Source organism: Antennarius striatus, chromosome 19, assembly GCF_040054535.1.
Source record: "Antennarius striatus isolate MH-2024 chromosome 19, ASM4005453v1, whole genome shotgun sequence".
In the NCBI taxonomy this organism is placed as follows: Eukaryota; Metazoa; Chordata; class Actinopteri; order Lophiiformes; family Antennariidae; genus Antennarius; species Antennarius striatus.
This window is the reverse complement of record NC_090794.1, coordinates 12,589,399-12,607,714: the sequence shown is the minus strand read 5'-3', so window position 1 is coordinate 12,607,714 and position 18,316 is coordinate 12,589,399. Positions and strand designations below refer to the sequence as shown.

General features: G+C 41.8%; 3 protein-coding genes and 3 non-coding genes across 16 annotated transcripts in view; 5 read left to right on the top strand and 1 right to left on the bottom strand.

Annotated features, from left to right (window-relative positions):
• Positions 1-3,062: 3,062 nt before the first annotated feature.
• On the top strand, positions 3,063-4,610 carry zgc:153284 (uncharacterized protein LOC751696 homolog). The gene is made up of 3 exons (XM_068342992.1): positions 3,063-3,265; positions 3,389-3,553; positions 4,128-4,610. Exons 1-3 carry the CDS (start codon positions 3,209-3,211, stop codon positions 4,200-4,202), a joined length of 297 nt encoding a protein of 98 aa, XP_068199093.1. The 5' UTR covers positions 3,063-3,208; the 3' UTR covers positions 4,203-4,610.
• Positions 4,611-5,145: 535 nt separating this feature from the next.
• rps12 (ribosomal protein S12) lies at positions 5,146-7,713 on the top strand. Its single transcript, XM_068342109.1, has 6 exons — positions 5,146-5,206; positions 5,331-5,377; positions 6,353-6,469; positions 6,661-6,763; positions 7,120-7,221; positions 7,631-7,713. The coding sequence occupies exons 2-6, from the start codon at positions 5,364-5,366 to the stop codon at positions 7,691-7,693; spliced, it is 399 nt and encodes a 132-aa protein (XP_068198210.1). The 5' UTR covers positions 5,146-5,206; positions 5,331-5,363; the 3' UTR covers positions 7,694-7,713.
• Positions 6,200-6,270, top strand: LOC137613927 (small nucleolar RNA SNORD101). The gene has a single exon (XR_011039007.1). It is a non-coding gene; the product is annotated as a small nucleolar RNA SNORD101 (small nucleolar RNA).
• LOC137613930 (small nucleolar RNA SNORD100) lies at positions 6,512-6,596 on the top strand. The gene has a single exon (XR_011039010.1). It is a non-coding gene; the product is annotated as a small nucleolar RNA SNORD100 (small nucleolar RNA).
• Positions 6,848-6,930, top strand: LOC137613929 (small nucleolar RNA SNORD100). The gene has a single exon (XR_011039009.1). It is a non-coding gene; the product is annotated as a small nucleolar RNA SNORD100 (small nucleolar RNA).
• Positions 7,714-8,056: 343 nt separating the features above from the next.
• Positions 8,057-18,316, bottom strand: part of eya4 (EYA transcriptional coactivator and phosphatase 4) — a 36,827-nt gene continuing 26,567 nt past the window's right edge. For 2 of the 11 annotated variants that reach the window (XM_068342097.1, XM_068342100.1), the window contains 10 exons: positions 17,181-17,355; positions 16,027-16,169; positions 15,701-15,784; positions 13,232-13,321; positions 12,863-12,921; positions 12,356-12,516; positions 12,035-12,149; positions 11,750-11,871; positions 10,060-10,340; positions 8,057-8,923 (listed from right to left, as the gene is read on the bottom strand). In XM_068342097.1, coding sequence (XP_068198198.1) covers positions 8,843-8,923; positions 10,060-10,340; positions 11,750-11,871; positions 12,035-12,149; positions 12,356-12,516; positions 12,863-12,921; positions 13,232-13,321; positions 15,701-15,784; positions 16,027-16,169; positions 17,181-17,355 — 1,311 coding nt within the window. In that variant the 3' untranslated portion in view covers positions 8,057-8,842. Of the gene's footprint in view, positions 8,924-10,059; positions 10,341-11,749; positions 11,872-12,034; positions 12,150-12,355; positions 12,517-12,862; positions 12,922-13,231; positions 13,322-15,700; positions 15,785-16,026; positions 16,170-17,180; positions 17,356-18,316 lie in introns of those variants that run through there. The other 9 variants (XM_068342102.1, XM_068342106.1, XM_068342098.1 and 6 more) reach the window with 7 other exon arrangements.

Genomic DNA, 18,316 nt, shown 5'->3' with positions numbered 1-18,316 from the left:
CTGCCCCGAGGTCTTCTCCTAGCTGGACGTGCTAGGAACACCTGCCTAGGGGGGCGCCCCGGAGGCATCCACACCAGATGCCCAAACCACCTCAGCTGACTCCTTTCCATGCAAAGAAGCAACGACTCTATTCTGAGCCCCTCGCGAACAGCAGTGTTTCTCACCCTATCTTTAAGGGAGACACCAGCTATCTGCCTGAGAAAGCCCATTTCCGATGCTTGTGTCCGCAATCTTGTTCTGTGAGTCATGACCCATCGCTCATGACCATAGGTGAGGGTAGGTACAAAGATTGAACGGTAGATGGAGAGCTTCGCCTCTATGCTTAGCTCTCTCTTTGTTGCAACAGCGTGGTAAAGCAACTGCAATACTGCTCCTGCTGCCCCAATTCTCCGTCCAATCTCACTCTCCATTGTTCTCTAACTCGTGAACAAGACCCCAAGATGCTTAAACTCCTTCACTTGTAGAAAGACCTCATTCCCTACTCGGAAAAGGCAACCCACCGGCTTCCTGCTGAGGACCATGGCCTGAGAGTTTGAAGCCATGATCCTCATCCCCGCCGCTTCACACTCAGTGAGTGCTACAGGTCACAGGCTGATGACGCAAGTAGGACCACATCATCTCCAAAAAGCAGCGATGCAATCCTTAGCCCACCAAACTGCCAACCCTCCTCACCACGGCTACTCCTCGATATCCTGTCCAGGAAAATCACAAACAGAATTGGTGATAAAGCGCAGCCCTGTCAAAGGCCTAAAACCACTATGAACAAGTCCGACTTACTGCCGAGAACCCAAATGCAACTTGCGTACAGGGATTGGATGGCCCTGAGGAGAGGCCCCCTCACCCCATACTCCCGCAGTACCTCCCACAGTAAATCCCTGAGGACCCGATTAAACGCCTCCTCTAAGTCCACAAAATACATGTAAACTGGATGGGCATACTCCCAAGCCCCCTCTAGGACCCCTGCAAGAGTAAAGAACTGGTCCATCGTTCCACGACCAGGACGGAACCCACATTGTTCCTCCTCAATCTGAGGTTCGACAATCGGCCGGACTCTCCTTTCCAGCACCTTGGAGTAAACTTTCCCAGGAAGGCTTGGGAGTGTGTTGCCATAGTTGGCACACACCCTATGGTCCCCCTTTTTGAAAAGAGGAACCACCACTCCAGTCGTCCACTCTTTCAGCACTGTCCCAGACTTCCAGGCAATGTTAAAGAGGCGTGTCATCCATGACAGTACCTAAAAAACCCTGAGCCTTCAGCATTTCTGGCGAATCTCATCAACACCCAGGGCTTTGCCACCTTGAAGTTGTTTAACTACCTCAGTGACTTCGCCCAGAGGTTAATTTGAATGCCCCATTATCCTCCAGCTCTTCCTCTACAACAGAGGACGGGTAATTTGGGTAGTTGGATTCAGGAGTTCCTCAAAGTGTTCCTTTCACCGACCGACAACCTCCTCAATCGAGGTCAACAGTGTCCCATCCTTGCCGTATACAGCTTGGATGGTCCCCCGCTTTCCCCTCCTGAGGTGTCTGACAGTCCTCCAGAACAACTTTGGTGCTGTCCGAAAGTCCTTCTCCATGGCCACTCCATCACAACCGAGGCTGTAGTCCTTCTGGCCTGTCAGTACCCTGCAACTGCCTCAGGAGTCCCCTGGGACAACATGCCCCTGAAAGCCTCCTTCTTCAGTCGACAGCTTCCCTGACCACTGGGGTCCACCACGGTGTCAAGGGTTACCACCTCTTGAGGCACCCAAGACCTTGAGACCACAGCTCTCAGCTGCAACTTCAGCAATGGAAGCTTTGAACATCGATCATTCAGGTTCGATGACCCCAGCCTCCACAGGGATGCACGAGAAGCTCCTTCGGAAGTGTGAATTGAAGGCCTTGCGGACAGAGTCCTCCTCCAGACATCCCCAGTTCACCCACAGCACTTGTTTGGGCTTGCCAGTTCCATCCAAAGGTTTCCTCGGCCAACAGATCCAACTCACTACCAGGTGGTGATCAGTTGACAGCTCTGTCCCTCTCATCACCCGAGTGTCCAAAACACACGGTCGAAGGTCAGATGATACGATCACAAGATCGATCATTGACGTCCGACCCAGGGTGTTCTGGTACCAGGTACACTTATGAGTATCCTTGTGTTCGAACATGGTGTTAGTTATGAACAATCTGTGACTATCACAGAAGTCCAACAACATAACACCGCTCGGGTTTAGATCAGAGAGGTCATTCAAACCTACAACAGTAACTGAGATAATTGCAGCCTGTATTAGTAGAGGTGTGATGGGACTAAGCGCTAAAGCAATGAAGGAACAGGGCTTAAAGTTGAAAATGTGGGCCTTTGTGGTCCTGGCCACCATAAGCTTGCTCTGCCTTTCATATGCCTGAAGAAAGTCTATCAATATTTATTTAGTAGTTAGAGTTAATAAACACTATTTCGGGAAGCCAAACAGCATGTAGACCTTATATTGTTCCTGTTTTATTCTAAAACAATAAATCACATTTTAGCTTCATTCTATTCTTCATAGTGTATATGAAATCCACATACTGTATATCTAAGAATAAAAGTTTTCAAGTGCTCAGAGAAACAACTTTGTGCTCAAGCCGAGCTAAGAGGGGTATTGTATTTATCAGAAGTGGAAGTATGTTCTCCATGTGTAAAGACATTTTCACCTTATTAAATAATAATTTTAAAAAAAAACAAGAAATGTGTTTTTCAGTGAGCTGGAATTATATAGATAAATATACTTTATTTATTCCAAACTGGGAAATTTAGAAAAATGTGGCATCAAAGCAGTCCACCAAGTGTGTTGTTTGTCTTTTTCTGTATGTGTGTGTGTGTGTGTGTGTGTGTGTGTGTGTGTGTGTGTGTGTGTGTGTGTGTGTGTGTGTGTGTGTGTGTGTGTGTGTGTGTGTGGGTGCGTCTGCGTTACTGCTTTCACAATTTGTAGTCGTTATGTTAGGTGTGGGGAGGGTGTGTGTGTTTGTGTGTGTGTGTGAGTGTGTGTGTGTGTGTGTGTGTGTGTGTGTGTGTGTGTGTGTTCCATTAGGTGTGGAGTGGGTGTGTCCGTGTAGGTAAACCGTGTCTACACTTGTTCTCTGCAGACAGACATTCTTGGAACATTTTCTACTTCTCCTACTTCCCGTTTAGAAGTCTTTGTTCGTCTCTCGTTCGTCTCAGTAACTAACCTGAGCATTAGTTGTTAAAAAAAATGTCAGATAACTCAGATATTAAAGTGTATTATTCCAGCGCGTCTGGAAATCTAAAGGTAAAGTATGCAAACTTCCTGGATCCTTCTTTTTGTCTGAGACATTTGCATTTTGATTTCATTGGTCCAGTCGGATTGTTGTGGGTCGTTTACGGCATTAAACCGAACCGATGTCCTTCCCAGATGGACAAACAACAGCAGTTTATCTTCAATGTCCTGGATGGCCAGAAAATTCTTTATAAACGTGTGGACGTGGATAGCCGTGAAGTGAGGGAATCGATGCGGCATCTGGCGGGGAACGAGGCGGCGCTGCCGCCCCAGGTCTTCAACGGAGACCAATACTGCGGGGTGAGTCCGACACGCAGCGTCCCGCAACACAAATAATCATTACCGTGAGAGAAATAACCGCATCTCAACACTCAAGGAGTCCAGGGGTGGAAATGATTTACTAGATAGCTGCGTTTGTCAAGAAAAAAAAAAAAAAAGAACTTTTGGATTCAAAGGGCAGAAATTAAATAAATATTTAAGGTGTGTTACACACACACACACACCTGCACGCACACACCTGTGTCGTGTCACACACCCTGTTTGGTGACATACCGCCACACTAACATCCAAATTTACAGAGGCTCACAGGTTGCATGTTTATGACCATGTTGTCCAATTTAATGTATTTAAAAATGCCAGAGATGGTTCACAGTTTTGTTAGATGTGGTTTTTCCCCACAGAGAAATATCTAATATCTAACATTTAATCAGATCATGACAAAACAATAGAGCTTTTTAAAAAAAATGGATCAGTATGAGCAGGTTCTTACTTTCCAACATTTCTTAACACCTGCTGAAAACTTTTGTTCATGAATGTTTTCCTCTGACTTTGTGTTCCTCACTCCTAACCACTGATATCTTTCATCTTCATTCAGGACTACCAAAGCTTTTTTGACAAAGTCGAGTGTTCGCAATTAATGGAGTTTCTCAAGCTCAAAGACCAGCACTGAAGCAATTCTCCTTAAAATATTTGCACATCCAGCCAATGAACAAAATGCATGCATAAATGACTTTTTTTTTTTTTTTGCTTTCTGCTATTTCTGTTACCTTTCCTTCAGATGATTAATGAGAGACTTCTTCATCATTAATTTATAAATGTTAATTTCACAAATAATAATGTGAAAAGGTTTTTTTTTTTTATTTCCAAGGGAGCGGATACTGTACTAGAGTTTTGAACATCTGAACAGTTTGTATAATCTAAATATATTTGTTGGAATCTGATCTTATGAGGTTCATCCATTATCATTAAAGCTATAGCACAAAATGGTGGTGATGAAACACTTGAACTATAACTGTATTAGCTTGCTTTTAATGTTGTACTGCATCTATTAAACTGAATATTGGTGACTGTCTTTTTGTCTTTTGTCCTTTAATGATTTATCAGATTATCAGATCAGACATATCATACCTGCAGAAAATGGAAGGGGTAGTACTGCAGTCTGAACATATTTGCCTGCAGTATTGACTGAAATAATCATGGGGTAATTCTTCTATTGGCTCTCTCTCTCTCTCTCTCTCTCTCTCTCTCTCTCTCTCTCTCTCTCTCTCTCTCTCTCTCTCTCTCTCTCTCTCTCTCTCTCTCTCTCTCTCTCTCTCTCTCTCTCTACTTATAATTTTTATTATTTGTAATCCTATGTAAACATTAAAATAACAAATAGACTGGAAACAGACAACATGTGCACATGTGAGCACCCTTCAAGGGGATGAAACATTTTAGAGAAGGAAGCAAAAAAAAAAAGTCTCGTTTCAATTATTGGTATTTTTACGATTAAAAAAATGTCAAAGTTATTTTTTAAATTTCCTCTTCACTTCAAATTACGAAAATACTGAAACGTCCTCCACCAATACAGGCAGCAAATTGGACACCACAACATGGCAAGAATGGGGCCTTGTGGTATAAAGCTTTGTCGCAGGCTGATGACGTCCTCTTTCTTCGTTGCCCGAAGAGGCTTTGGTAGGTTTGTGGAGTTATCGACACAATCTACTAGATTCTTTGAACATCTTGATTTCAAATGTGCTCATCAAGATGTGTGTGTAACAAATAATAAGTTAACCTTCTCATCCGCTCTTTATTTTAGAACTTTAAGCTCAGCATCCATCTAAAACCAACAATGGCCGAGGAAGGGTAAGCATGATGCTAAAATCTGTTGCTAACTGGTAGAGTGAACCGAGACGTAGGTAACAAAACAGTAATGAAAGGTGTTAAACAACAATTACAGTAATTGACATTATTGATTTACTTCAGTGACGAGTACACTTTGAGTTGCCGGTTGCATTTTAAATTAAATAAGCTAACAATTTAGCTTAGCCGATAGCTACTTTGGGACACTTAATACTGAACACTCTTAACTCAGTCTGCAATGTGGTTGATGTCTTTGGCTTTGCCTCCAAGTGTAGAAAATATACTTTAAAATTGAACTAGAACGTGAAGATTAAAAAATCTAATCTGGAAGCAAGAGTTTTATGAATATGATCAGCAACATGAATCAACCTCGGGACATTAAGAGGGAAAGAAAGACACACTTTATTGTCCCTTATCGGGGAAATGATCTTTTCAGTCAGCTTTGCTGTCAAACTTTGAATATTGTTTTCATAAAGAAACCAGTACAAAGGCACATTATTCACAACACATATGACATGAAAACTGAGATGGCAAAAAATGAAATACTATTTCTAATTATGAAACAAAGATCACCTCATCTAGATCTGCTGAATTGCCTCAAGCCTGTGGGTTATATCTTGAGCTGTGCTTTATTGTAAAAGAAATATGATGGGATAACTGTCTCGGATGTAGTGAAGATCCTAATTGGAAAGGTGCAGGTTTACCACAATCGGAATTCGGATTTTGGTTGATAACTTGACCCCGTGTAATCTGTTACCATCTGCTAAGTAAAGAGATGAGTTTCCTGACAACTCAGAAAATGTGCCATTCTGTCAGCTTTCAGGTGTTTGAATGATGACTACACTTGTTGGATTCCCATTCACTCCTCTATGAGTGATATCCCTGGTCTGACACACCAAAAGTGCTATCAAAGTTTGCATCTCATTATATCTATAATGCGATCATATTGAAACTGTTTTATCTTGTCTGTCTTCATAGCGTTGCTGCTGGAGGTGTCATGGATGTTAACACCGCTCTTCCAGAAGTACTCAAGACCGCTCTAATCCATGATGGCCTGGCCCGTGGAATCCGTGAGGCTGCCAAGGCCCTTGACAAGTGTGTTAAATCATTCAATCTAAACAATACATTTTTAGCAGAAATATCACTGATGATATCTTGGCTCCCTCTACTGAATGTCTATGTGGAAGACTGCCATTGTTACCCAATTTCTGTCTGAGATACTGTGTTGTTTTTGAAATGTGCATAAGGTACAGACTATCCAAATTTATATCAGTTTTCTTTCGTAGACGTCAAGCCCACCTCTGTGCACTTGCGGCTAACTGTGACGAGCCCATGTATGTCAAGCTGGTGGAGGCCCTCTGTGCTGAGCATCAGATCAACCTGATCAAGGTAATGTCCCTCTCTGGTTGTTATAGCACCATAAAATACTCAGGTTTTTGTCTAACATGAGTTACGAGTGTTGTTGTGCACTACTGTATCACTGATGATAATTTGGCTCCCTCTACTGAATAATATGAGGAGATTGCCACTGTTACCCAATTTGTGTCTGAGATACAGTGAGTGACTCATTGCTACCATTTTATGTCATACAAATGTTTCAAGATATTTGTCACAACATAAAAGGTTTGTCTTGAGAAATAAAAATGTAAGTTTATGCTAAAATTTCTTCTATAAAACAACCAAAGCATTGGGCTTGCAAGAACAAAAGCAAGACGGGTGAAGAATCTGTTCAATCTTAATTTCAGGTCGATGACAACAAGAAGCTCGGTGAGTGGGTTGGTCTGTGCAAGATCGACCGTGAAGGCAAACCCCGCAAGGTGGTGGGCTGCAGCTGTGTCGTGGTCAAAGTAAGTGCATTATAGGGTATAAATTTAAAGTCAGGAGAGATGGTGTCTGATGTCTCTGGTTTAGTCAGACAACAGTAACAGGCTTAAAGACTTCCAGCTACATCTGCCAGTCGAGTGCAGATGCATGAACCTTGTGTCATGCACCTGTTTGATATACGTTTGGCTAAATGACAGCCAGGGTACGAGCCCCTCCATCTGGCTGTGGTGTGTGGGGTCCCTAAGAATGGCTACATAAAACATGTTGTCGGCAGGCTGTCCCTCATTTTGAACTTTTAGCAATCATTTGTCAAACTCAAGCTTTTTGTTAAACTGACATTTGTTTAAGTTGTTGATCTTTACTGGCTAGTTTACTAGCAGTTAGTTGAGTGTTTTTACAATTTGCATATCATTGTCTTTGTCCTGCCTGCAGGATTATGGCAAGGAGTCTCAGGCCAAGGACGTGATTGAGGAATACTTCAAGAGCAAAAAATAAAAATAAAAAGTGGAAATGAGGCCATTTTCTGATGTTTTCTTACCACACACAGCGGCATGTTCTCGATGCAGTATCTACATTCACTGACAAAAATGCAGAAATATGACTGGGGTATAGTTTTAAAAGGACAGTTAAACATGTGCCAGAGTATGTATGGCCCGAAAGTAAAAGTTGCAAAAAAAAGGTTTGACTTTAGGTGGCTCAAAAGGATGTGTGCCTGCTCGACTTCATAACATTGGGGATAAAAACCTAAAGTTATATTCAGGAATAAGTTGATTAAATGTATTTAGACTTGTATAAAAAAAATGTTACGCTGGATATTTACAAAATTTGAAGAATATCGAATGCCAGTTTGACATGTAACTAAATTTTTACCATCAACAGGAAATGGCTTGTTCTGTCACAAGCTGTGTTTTTGAACGATTAGCTAAAATATGGAAGACAAGATTCATAGTTCATTTGAATAGGTTTCTCCTTTATATCTACATACATAGACATTTTTGAATAAAGAAAACATCCAAGCACAATAAGGCACGACACATCATGACTTCATCCTCAATCCCCCCACCCTCCCTCCAAAAAATTACAAAAAAGCAGAAAAAAAAGTTTCAAAACTTTAATTCATTCCTTCACAAAAACATCCACTACTATCCTTATTAAGTTGATCATAAATTTACAGTTTCCTGCATTGTTGAGTTGTGATTATTATACCACCGTGAAGAAGAAAATGGAAAAAAGCAGCTGGTATGTCCACACGCGGATTGCTGCCTGTACAGAGAAGCTCTTGATGGAAGATTAGTTCCAGCTGCCCGAAGCAGGCTTGGGTGTCCCAGATCAGTCACCCAGGAGTCCAAGGAAGGTTTGTAGTCTGCTTCAGCTGCAAGGACCGAGTCTTCACAGTAATCTCCCCAACCCCGAACCAAGACGAGGGGCTGATCAGCATAGTCTTGTCATCTTTTAACCCCACTCTTCTTTCATCTATTCACCTTTCCTTTAGCCTCTTAAGACCATTTAATCCAAACGTACAAAAAGTAAAATCACAAAAACAGTTGCAGTGTATTGTTTGTTCTTAAATAGTTATACAAAAGTAAGGGGGGGGGGGTGCCTGGCTGGCTTTGTCCATATTAACCTGGCATGAGTCTCTTACAGTTACAGGTACTCAAACTCCAGTGCTTGGTGTAGTGCCAGCAGGTCAGAGTGACTGGATATCCTCCAGAAAGGCATGTTATGCTGCGGATTGAACACACACATTGTTAACACCATCACCACTGTTTCAAAGCTGCATACCACCACCTCAAGTCATGCAAGCTGCACTACAGAAATATGTAGCTGCTTGCTTTGCAAAAGCACCGCAAACAAAATCCATGCAATCCAAACGCTCAAAGAAAGAGTTCAGCTTTTTTTTAAAAATGTGAATCCTGAATGAGAGTTGATTCAGATGAGGATCAATATCACACATAGAGCTGCATGTTCTATAAGGCTTTACATAACTGCCCCTAGCTTAGCTTAGCATGAACTGGAAATCATTAATGTGGATAAAACTGATCCAATTTCAATAGTTATGCTAAGCAAGCTAATCATCTCCAGTTTTCATGAAGTTACCAGAGATTCGCCTGGCAACAATTTTCACAATCCAATAATTTTTCTTTTATTGATTAGCAATTAACAAGCTTTAAAGACACCAGTAAGGGCTAAGCTACCTGTTTTGAAGTTACGGTAAGCTCACAGGCTGCTGTAGCCTTATATTCAACACACAGTCATAAGCATGATGTCCAGCTAACTCTCACCAGGAAAGCAAACCACAGTTTGATGTACTCCTTTCACAATCCCAATGTCAAAAAAAAAGAACCCAGAGCTGGAAACTTAAGCTTAACTTAATTTTATAAGTTAGAGTTTGTCACTGGAAATATTTTTTGTTGCATAACTACATTTCTAACTCAAACTAGTCAATGGATGTAAATAAAAACTCACCACTGGATAATACCCCACAATGTAGTTTTGAACAAATGAGATTGATCAAAGCTTGCTCACTGTACACTTGGACAGTCATTCATTTTGGTTTTAAATGTGTTTGAGCTAAAACAATAATTTTATTGTTATAAATGAGCTGCAGGCGGCATAGAATTGTGTATATTTGACTTTCAAAGGAGGAGCATAATGTATATTAGCCAAGTCTCAATCTCAAACTTTCACATTTGCAATCAAAACTCTCCTGTCCCTCCATAAAAGAAAAAAAAGCAACAGCAGGAACAGAATAAAGTCAACGACCAACACAAAACCTCTACAGCAAAGAAAGGCAGGCGTCGTCCACATAGAGCTCACACTGAGGAGTAGGCGGGCTCACGCTGAGGTTGGGGGTCCATTACCTTTTTGGCCGCCTGCTCCTCTTCCACACCGTCCCCAATTACAACATACACTACTTTACTGCCAAACCTTTGCATTATGCGCTCAAAGCAACTCTCTTTTCCTGCAAAAAACAAATAAACAAGGGGAGGAAGGAGGGTAACAAGGTCAGAGGGGTCAGAGTTCAGGAGTCGTTTGTTTACCTGGCTGGCCGCATGCTCTTCATCCTTCCCATCTCCAATCACAACATATGTAATGTTAGTGCCAAAGCGGGAGACTATACGTTCAAAACAGCTTTCTTTGCCTGGAGACAAACAAATGGGCTTTCACAGTTTTTCATTTGTTGTTGGATGGAAATAAAAACACATGAGGAGGAAGAGGACTGCAGCAAGGGTGAGGTGAAGGAGAGGAGGCTTTCACACGCCGCTATCCCAACAGAGATCACTCACTCTGATTAACCCTGACAACCACATGGTGCATCCCGAGAGGTGCTTCAATTCAGATAAACATAATCAGTCTGGTTTCCACCGTAATTCCAAGACCAGACGGGCTTTTGAGAGAGGCAGAGGTAGCGTCACCGTAACCTTTCAGCTGTTTTTCCTGTACAACATACACAACGCTAATTGCAGAGTAACTCCACATGCAAAGCACTGCATGAAGGAGCGTCTGGGATCTGACCCGAAAGTCTTCAGCAGTCTGCCCGTGTCTTAGACCTCAGGAGGTTGACGCGTTACCACATTGTTACATCCAGCTGAATTATGGCATTGCAGGGTCTAACTGGGTCCAACATAAGCTCACATACTGAATACACATAATCCATGTCATTTGGTTTTCCTTGTATAGTTTGATGTACGATTGAGTCTGATTTACTGTTTGCCACAGATGGAAGCAGCTGGGGTTCGGGCTGGTGGAATCCCCTCAGTTTGTGGGCATCTGACCTGGAGAGTCTGAGGTTTTTTAGGGGTCAGTGTGAGCTGGAGGAGAAGGACCTGTTTACATCTGAAGGGTCAGACTAATTTGCATTTATTGCATTTTGTTTTCACGTATTGGTGGTTAAATGCATACCTCCATCCATAGTTGATTTGTTTGTACTGTTTTGTCACTAAAAATGAAGTAGCGTGAATTAAGACAGACTAAGAAGTTCTAAGAAGTCCCTGAAAGTTGCTGACTGGATGTGTTTTAGAACCCCTTCTGCAAGGAAAAAGTTTTACTCTTAAGTGCTACTTGATAGCTTTCTCAAGGTCAATTGTATGTTTGTGTGTGTGTGTGTGTGTGTGTGTGTGTGTGTGTGTGTGTGTGCGCGCGCACATGCATGTGCCCATGTGTGTGTGTCAAAGCATAGCCAGCATGGTCTATTTTAATTTACTGGTGAGGGACTCAGTTTTATTCTTTCTCTCTCTCTCACACACACACACACCCAATGTAAAGTAAAGCATACTGTAATCATACATTCCCATCCAACCGTTCAGTAAACCTGAACCCAACTGGAGCAACGCATCTAATATCATAACAGGAAATCAGCAACATATGAAGGAGATGAAGAAACATCACAATAATGGTCATCAAAAAATATAGGTGACCTTTAGAACGGTTTTAAATGCATCAAATCAATCAACATTTAATTCCTTTCATCCATATGATGTTATTTCTAATATTAGACTATTGTTCAGGATTTATGGAACGTGTGTGTGCATGAGTGCTTGCTTGTCTTACCTATTTTCGTTGCACTATAAATGTTCTCGATAGGAAAAACAGATCCCAGACTATATAGGAGAACTTTAGCCAGTGCTGGTATGAGTTGTGTTGTTGTCACCAACACATTTACACAGTTACTCCTGTGGGACACAGACAACAGACCTTATTTTGAAAAGGCACATGAGTTGATTGTTGAATAGATTGAATACATGGATTGTGAATGAATGCTTTTTGATATTTCCCACGCTCATCATCAATCAGTTAACAAGAGAGGACTATGACGTGACTGAGAAGACGCGTCACCTGGAGCTGATGATGGACAGGGACTTGAGTGCATGGGTCAGCCAGGAGTCAGTAAGAGCCTCCACCTCTGCTCTGAGCTGCAGCCAAGCGTCTCTTTTCGCAGGACCCAGCAGCCCTGAGACACAGCATGAAACAGCAAGCTATGAAGAAAGCTTGATTTCTAATTAAGTATTACAGTGTGTTCTTAAAGCTGATGCAGTGAATCTTTTCTGACATTTTAAAATCAGGTAGACGAACATGTGATTGAAAAATTCCAGTGTGAACCCAGCAAAACCCCCCCTGACTCTATCAAGCACCCACCCCCCCGTCAGTGTGGCTTACCCCCCACATTGTTTTTGTAAGTGCCATATAACTCTTTGACTCGTCGGTAGCGGAAGGCCAGTTTCCTCATCCAGTCCACCCCGCCGCGGACGCCCGTAGCCAGGCACAGGTTGGCGCTGGTTGCAGCTGCATGGAAGCCATCAGTTGCAAAACTGTAAGTACTGTCAATAATAATGATATGTTTTATTTGCAAAATCTGTTCTGGTAGAACAAGAAGATCAAATGGTTATTTTTGTTATTCAGTGCTATTAAAATAACTGCCAGCATTTATTGGTACGGTGTCATTTATTTTTTTAATCTTTCAAATGCAAAGATGGATGGACGGGTAGAAAACGCAAAGAAAAGCAGCTGAATGTTTCTGATGAATTTAAATAATATTCGTAATAGAGAGTATTTAAGAAAGGCTGTTAACAGAAAACATATTTTGTCAAAATGTTACACCAAAAAAAGAAATAACATTTTTATGTCATATTTATTATTCACAAACACGAACGATTAAAACCTCACCTTAAGTCCTGGCCATTGTCATCCGATGATACGTCATCAATATGTACCTGATCACACTCCTGAACACACACACGCACACACACACACACACACACACACACACACACACACACACACACACACACACACACACACACACACACACACACACACACACACACACACACACAGTAAGATCAGACTTAAAAAGAAAAGCATAAGACGCACCACTAGAGGGCAGTAGCCACATATACTTTAACCGAATGACTGGTTGATTTAAAAATATTCATGTTTTTCAGTGTGTAAAAATTGATCTGTGAGAAAAGCTTCTAATTCTTTCTCACGCTCTTAAATTTTTAAAAGTGTGTGTTAGTCTGATTTGTGTCTCACCTCCAGGTCATTAAAGAATAAGTGTGAGTCAGCCAAGTTGAAGATCATCTCCTCCATCCTCAGACCTAGCGTTACTGCCATAGGAGGATCCTAACAGAAGAGGAAAATTACATCATCCTTATCATTTTAGTGCCATGAAAAAAACATTCCCTTTACTCTTTCCAAGAGGCATTACTCCATATCATCCAAAAAAGAAACAGAATAAAAAAGCATTTCTGGTTTTACACACCTCCTGCTTCTATTTCCCAAATCACAACTCCTTTCCCACCCCTTTTTGTGGAGTTGGTACAGTCCACTCATCACAGCAGATGCTGACAGACAGGTTGCACTTGCTCTGTCCCATCAACATTCCTTATGGCTCATGGCTTGTAAACCTCTGAGTCTCCATGTGTGTGTTGCATTGAGTAACTACCCTCAAAGGGAGATGCTGCGTGGTGTGTATGCGGTATGTGAATGGTTTGAGTGTGTGTGCCCTGCCAGCCCAGGGGCTCAGCTGCAAAAACCATCATCTGTGATAGGTCAGCAAGGGACGACAGCTTGCCGTGCGATTCGCTGACGCCGCCAGATGACCAGAATAGAAAGCAACCAACAGGAAGGAGAGTGAAAGTGATTGAGAGAGAGATGCATGGACACAGAAAGAGATCGTCATCGACAGCATTCATAGGCGGAGTGTGTAAAGGTCTCCAAAACTTAACAGCTGTTAATAGTGATCAAAATTTTCTCCTGCATTTATTTTCCTTTGTTCCCGTCAATCACAGGGACGACAGACACTGGAGTTCATCTCTCAGGTAATGATTATGTTGGCTGCCAGCCAAAGGAGAACTACAGACATCAGTGTGTGTGTTGAAACACTTGCAGTTAAAATGTGCACATTCCTTTTGAACAGTTGAATTTGGCCACGCTTCAGGCTCCAGAGAGGCGGAGGTGGCTCTTTATTGTAATATTTTGCCAGACATGTCCAATCAGTCACAAAGAACGGCAAATATTACTTTGGCCTGGTCAGAGTAGTTTGACACAGCCACACACCCACCCTCTGCTGATATTATTCAAGCACTGGAACGCCTCATGACAATCATCCGTGTTTATAATAACTCCTGAACCGTCAAATGAGGAGGTAAGAAGCGCATCGGTGTGAAAAAAAAAGATGTGCACAGTCACCATGGAGTCAAGCATCATTTAAAGCTTCACAAAGCCCATGTGAGAAGTAGTACTGGGTTACCATGTCAACAGAATAAACACTATCTTCAGGGAGGTGTGAACTGAGACAGCTGTCACTATATTTTTTGAAGGCAGAAGCAGCAAATGACGTGGAGAAATATCATCTTATTTTTCATGATAATGACAGGACCCGTGACGTGAGACTCGTTTCATTCATTGTTCGGTTATACTGTGAGTCAAAGGAAAACGTCTTCCTGACAAATCAAGACTGAACTTGTGGAATCATCCTTTTATATGTACCGAACCACATTTTTAGGCTTCGTCCTGACCCAACTGCATGAATTCAGTTCCACGACTGGAGAACATTAAGTAGGTAGATCAATGCCCAACAGGCACTACCAGTACAATTTTGTGTGTGTGTGTCTCTGTGTGTGTATGCCAGATTTTTATTCACTAAAAAGTAATTAAAAAATTTTTTTGTGATAGAAGGACTGTAATTGCAGGCTTGAGTTTAATCTGGCACCCACAGGACACAACACCACCCAGTAAAATTTAAGTAAGTTTATCTGCCAGATATTATAATTTCCAGGAACTATTAAAGATAAAGGAAACTGAACAGTGTGGGCGTTGAAAGAGGTGGACATCATTCAGTTAAATTCTAATTAATGTTAAATTTTAATTAACACAAATTAAGAAATCATTAATAAGCTTTGTGCTTTATTTTAAACATGCAATATACATTCATAGACTTTATTTGTTATCAATTACAAACAAATTTACTGGAGTCAATTATAATCAATGGACTATATCCTCATAATAACACAATAAAATTGGTTTTTTTTAAGGGAGTATAATGGATTATTTTTACTGATCCACGTACAACATTCCTAAGAAATAATCCACTTTAGATTATTAGCATGAAGAGAAAAAGGAAAAGTCTGTTTTTTGTCCTAAAATACTGTCTGTAGGTATTCTTCTCTTATGACCAGGACAGCTCTCCACCAATCAAAAACATGACAGCATGTAGCCTGTGAGGCAAAGCCAGGGGAAGAAAGCCCATATTCGACTCATTGCAAGAATACTTGTGAGGCAAACCGGGAGGATGATGCTTCAGGTCATCCAGTTCATTTACCATTTGGCCACATGCAGTAATATTTGTATGACAATTCATCACCCTTCATTTAATCAAAAATGAGTCCTGTGTTGTCCCAGCTGGAATCTAGGATAACACTCAGGCAGCCAGAAAGGGAATGGGTGGACGGACATAAACACAGTAGGACTTAACGCAATAATAACAAACAGCTATCCTACCTTCCCGTATTTCTGTGCATAAGATCCTGTGAGCAGAGAATGGAAGACAATGATGGTTTCATCCAGGTCCCACACAAACACCCTCTGGAGAAGCAGAAACAGGGAGATGATGAGAAACGTCACATTGATCTTTTTTAGGTCCCGCTGTGCATCAGTGTTCATCCTGACAGTGGCGTGGGTGGTCTCGCAGCATCCGCCTCTCTGTTGTAGCGTCAGATTTTAGCATGTGGAGAAGAGGTCTCTAACAGGACAACCCACATTATCCACGGAGTTCTGAATGGAATATTCCATTAGTGGTCACACTGTGGTGTTTGCTGCTCCCTTACCTCCAGGTCGCTATCAGGGGGAGGGGATGGGTTGTTCTTGCGGCCCCTGCCCCGGGACTTGGAGCCTCCGCTCCGGCAGGCTCGGTCATCCAGCTCTTTGATGGGCGTGGAGGGGCTCTGAACTGTGTCGAAGTCCCCAGAGACTGCACGCAAACACAGACGGGTTCAACAATTTAAACATTCAAAATGTACAAACGCCTGCCAGAAACAGCACAGGCGATCTCAACCTGCGTTCACCGGTTTGAAGCAGGAGGAACTCTGTGGTCGCAGTAGATCCCGCAGGTGTTCTAGAGTTTTATCCACTTCAGGATAGTCAATAACTCAGATTTAAGCCTTCAGGTTTAATAAGCCATCTTCTTGGGTTTAATAAGTCAAAGTAATTGGCCTGACAGATCAACTTGGAGGCTACCAAGAAACCTAAACAAAAGCACCATTCATATTCTGACTGATTCATGATAACAAGCAATGTAAAGACTTAACAGAGGAGGGGACAGATGGAGCTGTGCAATAAATTATAAAAGTTAGGTAATCCAATGCTTCTTGCAAAGATGCAAAAACTCTTCAAGGCGTACACACACACCCTCCTGATGCCATATGTTCCCCCGCTGTCCTGTAACCAGAACCAGATTCCAGGCTTCGGCGCTCATATTGTTATATCTCAATCAGGGAGGGAGCGAGAGAGGGGTTGGATAAAGTAAGTGATGTGAGTGACACACACAAATGGATACCAACTATAAAAAAAAAATTTAAAAAAAAGAATTAGTGAGAAAAACAGCGAGGAGGTAAGTGCCAGTGACAGGAAGAATGATAAGCTCCTTTAATCAGCCGCCCTGAATTAAAGCCAAGACAAACTAAAAAAAAAAAAAGAAAACACTGCATACCAAGTCATGGACTTGCTTGAGCTCTCCCTGGAGTATTTTCTCCTCTTTCTATGACTTTGTCCACAAGAGTGCAACATTTAACGCAGATTTGCAGTAAAGTCTGCGAGGCTAATGTGATACTCTGAGTCCTTTTGGAGGTATTTTTCTACTGGAAACTACATTTATTAAGCCAGTACCAAGCAATGGTGAGAATTATATTTGTAAGATGCTGGAAGTATGATGCAGGGCTTGTTGTTTGGTACATTCTGACTGGTTTCTCTTGATGATACAAACCTGGATGAAGCTCGGCCGCCTGCCCGCTCATGGCTGGGGTGGGATCTTGCAGCTGGTAGGCAGCTGTGGAGCCGGTGCCGTCCACGCTGTTGGAGGTCATGTATGTCCCGTAAGTGGAGGCAGAATAATACTGGGCATACTGGTTTTGGCCAAACGTTGTGTATGAGGGATATTCCTGTTGGGAGTGACATGAATGGAGAGCAGACCTTGAGACACAGCGGCGACAAAAAGAAAAAATATAAGAAAAAAAACAAAACAGGAAAATGGAAATATTCCTCTTCCCACTGGAAATGTTCAAAGCAACTTCTGAAGAGATTATAAAGTGTTTCTCTCTTTTCTCTCATCTTTTATTGCCCCCAATTCTGTATTTTATATCTTCAAAACAATTAAAGCCTTGTGTTGCTGCTTTATTGACTTAGCAGAGATGGACGCCTTTATGAGTCGGCTCTCTAAACCTGTCACTACGTCCATCTCTGCAAGTCCTTAGAAAGTGGAACACCACCACATGAAGACACACACACACACACACACGCACACACACGCAAGCACGCAGGCACTATTTCTTTTGATTCTCCCACAAAAGCCAAACCTTGACTTTCTTGCTGTAAACAGTCACATCTATCACACTGTGACATTCAAATCCTCCTTTATGCATTTAGGCACAGGAGAACACAGGGAACAAAACCCTCTTTCACAAACATTCATTTACTTTGACCTTTGTCCCTGTTGCACATTTATTCTTTGTAGCAGCTCTAAATATGAAGATATGAGTTGTAGCATGACTGTTAGATCACTTCTGGTCTCAAAGATGATAGTGACCTTACCACACAAAATCATCATCCTCATTTGATCCTGCATAATGAGTCAAATTGCATTTCTCTGTCCTTCCAGTGTGAACCGAATGTTATTTACTGGGACACGGATCAGAGTAGGTTAGAAAAAATGTAATTAAATGGATTAATAGTTTTCTCCAAAACCTGAAAGCTGGAAAAAACTAATATATTATTACATATTCAAAAAATAAAGAGCAAGCAAGCCCAATGCATTGATACACTTATTATGATGGGAGATTACGCTCTAATCTCACATCCTGTGTGATGTTTTATTTTTAGAAAAAATATGGACAACACCTGCTT

Coding starts and splice junctions, on each gene's coding strand:
- rps12 (XM_068342109.1), top strand. Junction 6,470..6,660: donor GCTGCCAAGGCCCTTGACAA/GTGTGTTAAATC, acceptor TTTCTTTCGTAG/ACGTCAAGCCCACCTCTGTG. Junction 6,764..7,119: donor ATCAGATCAACCTGATCAAG/GTAATGTCCCTC, acceptor TCTTAATTTCAG/GTCGATGACAACAAGAAGCT.
- zgc:153284 (XM_068342992.1), top strand. CDS start 3,209: ATGTCAGATAACTCAGATATTAAAGTGTATTATTCCAGCGCGTCTGGA. Junction 3,266..3,388: donor GCGCGTCTGGAAATCTAAAG/GTAAAGTATGCA, acceptor TGTCCTTCCCAG/ATGGACAAACAACAGCAGTT. Junction 3,554..4,127: donor ACGGAGACCAATACTGCGGG/GTGAGTCCGACA, acceptor ATCTTCATTCAG/GACTACCAAAGCTTTTTTGA.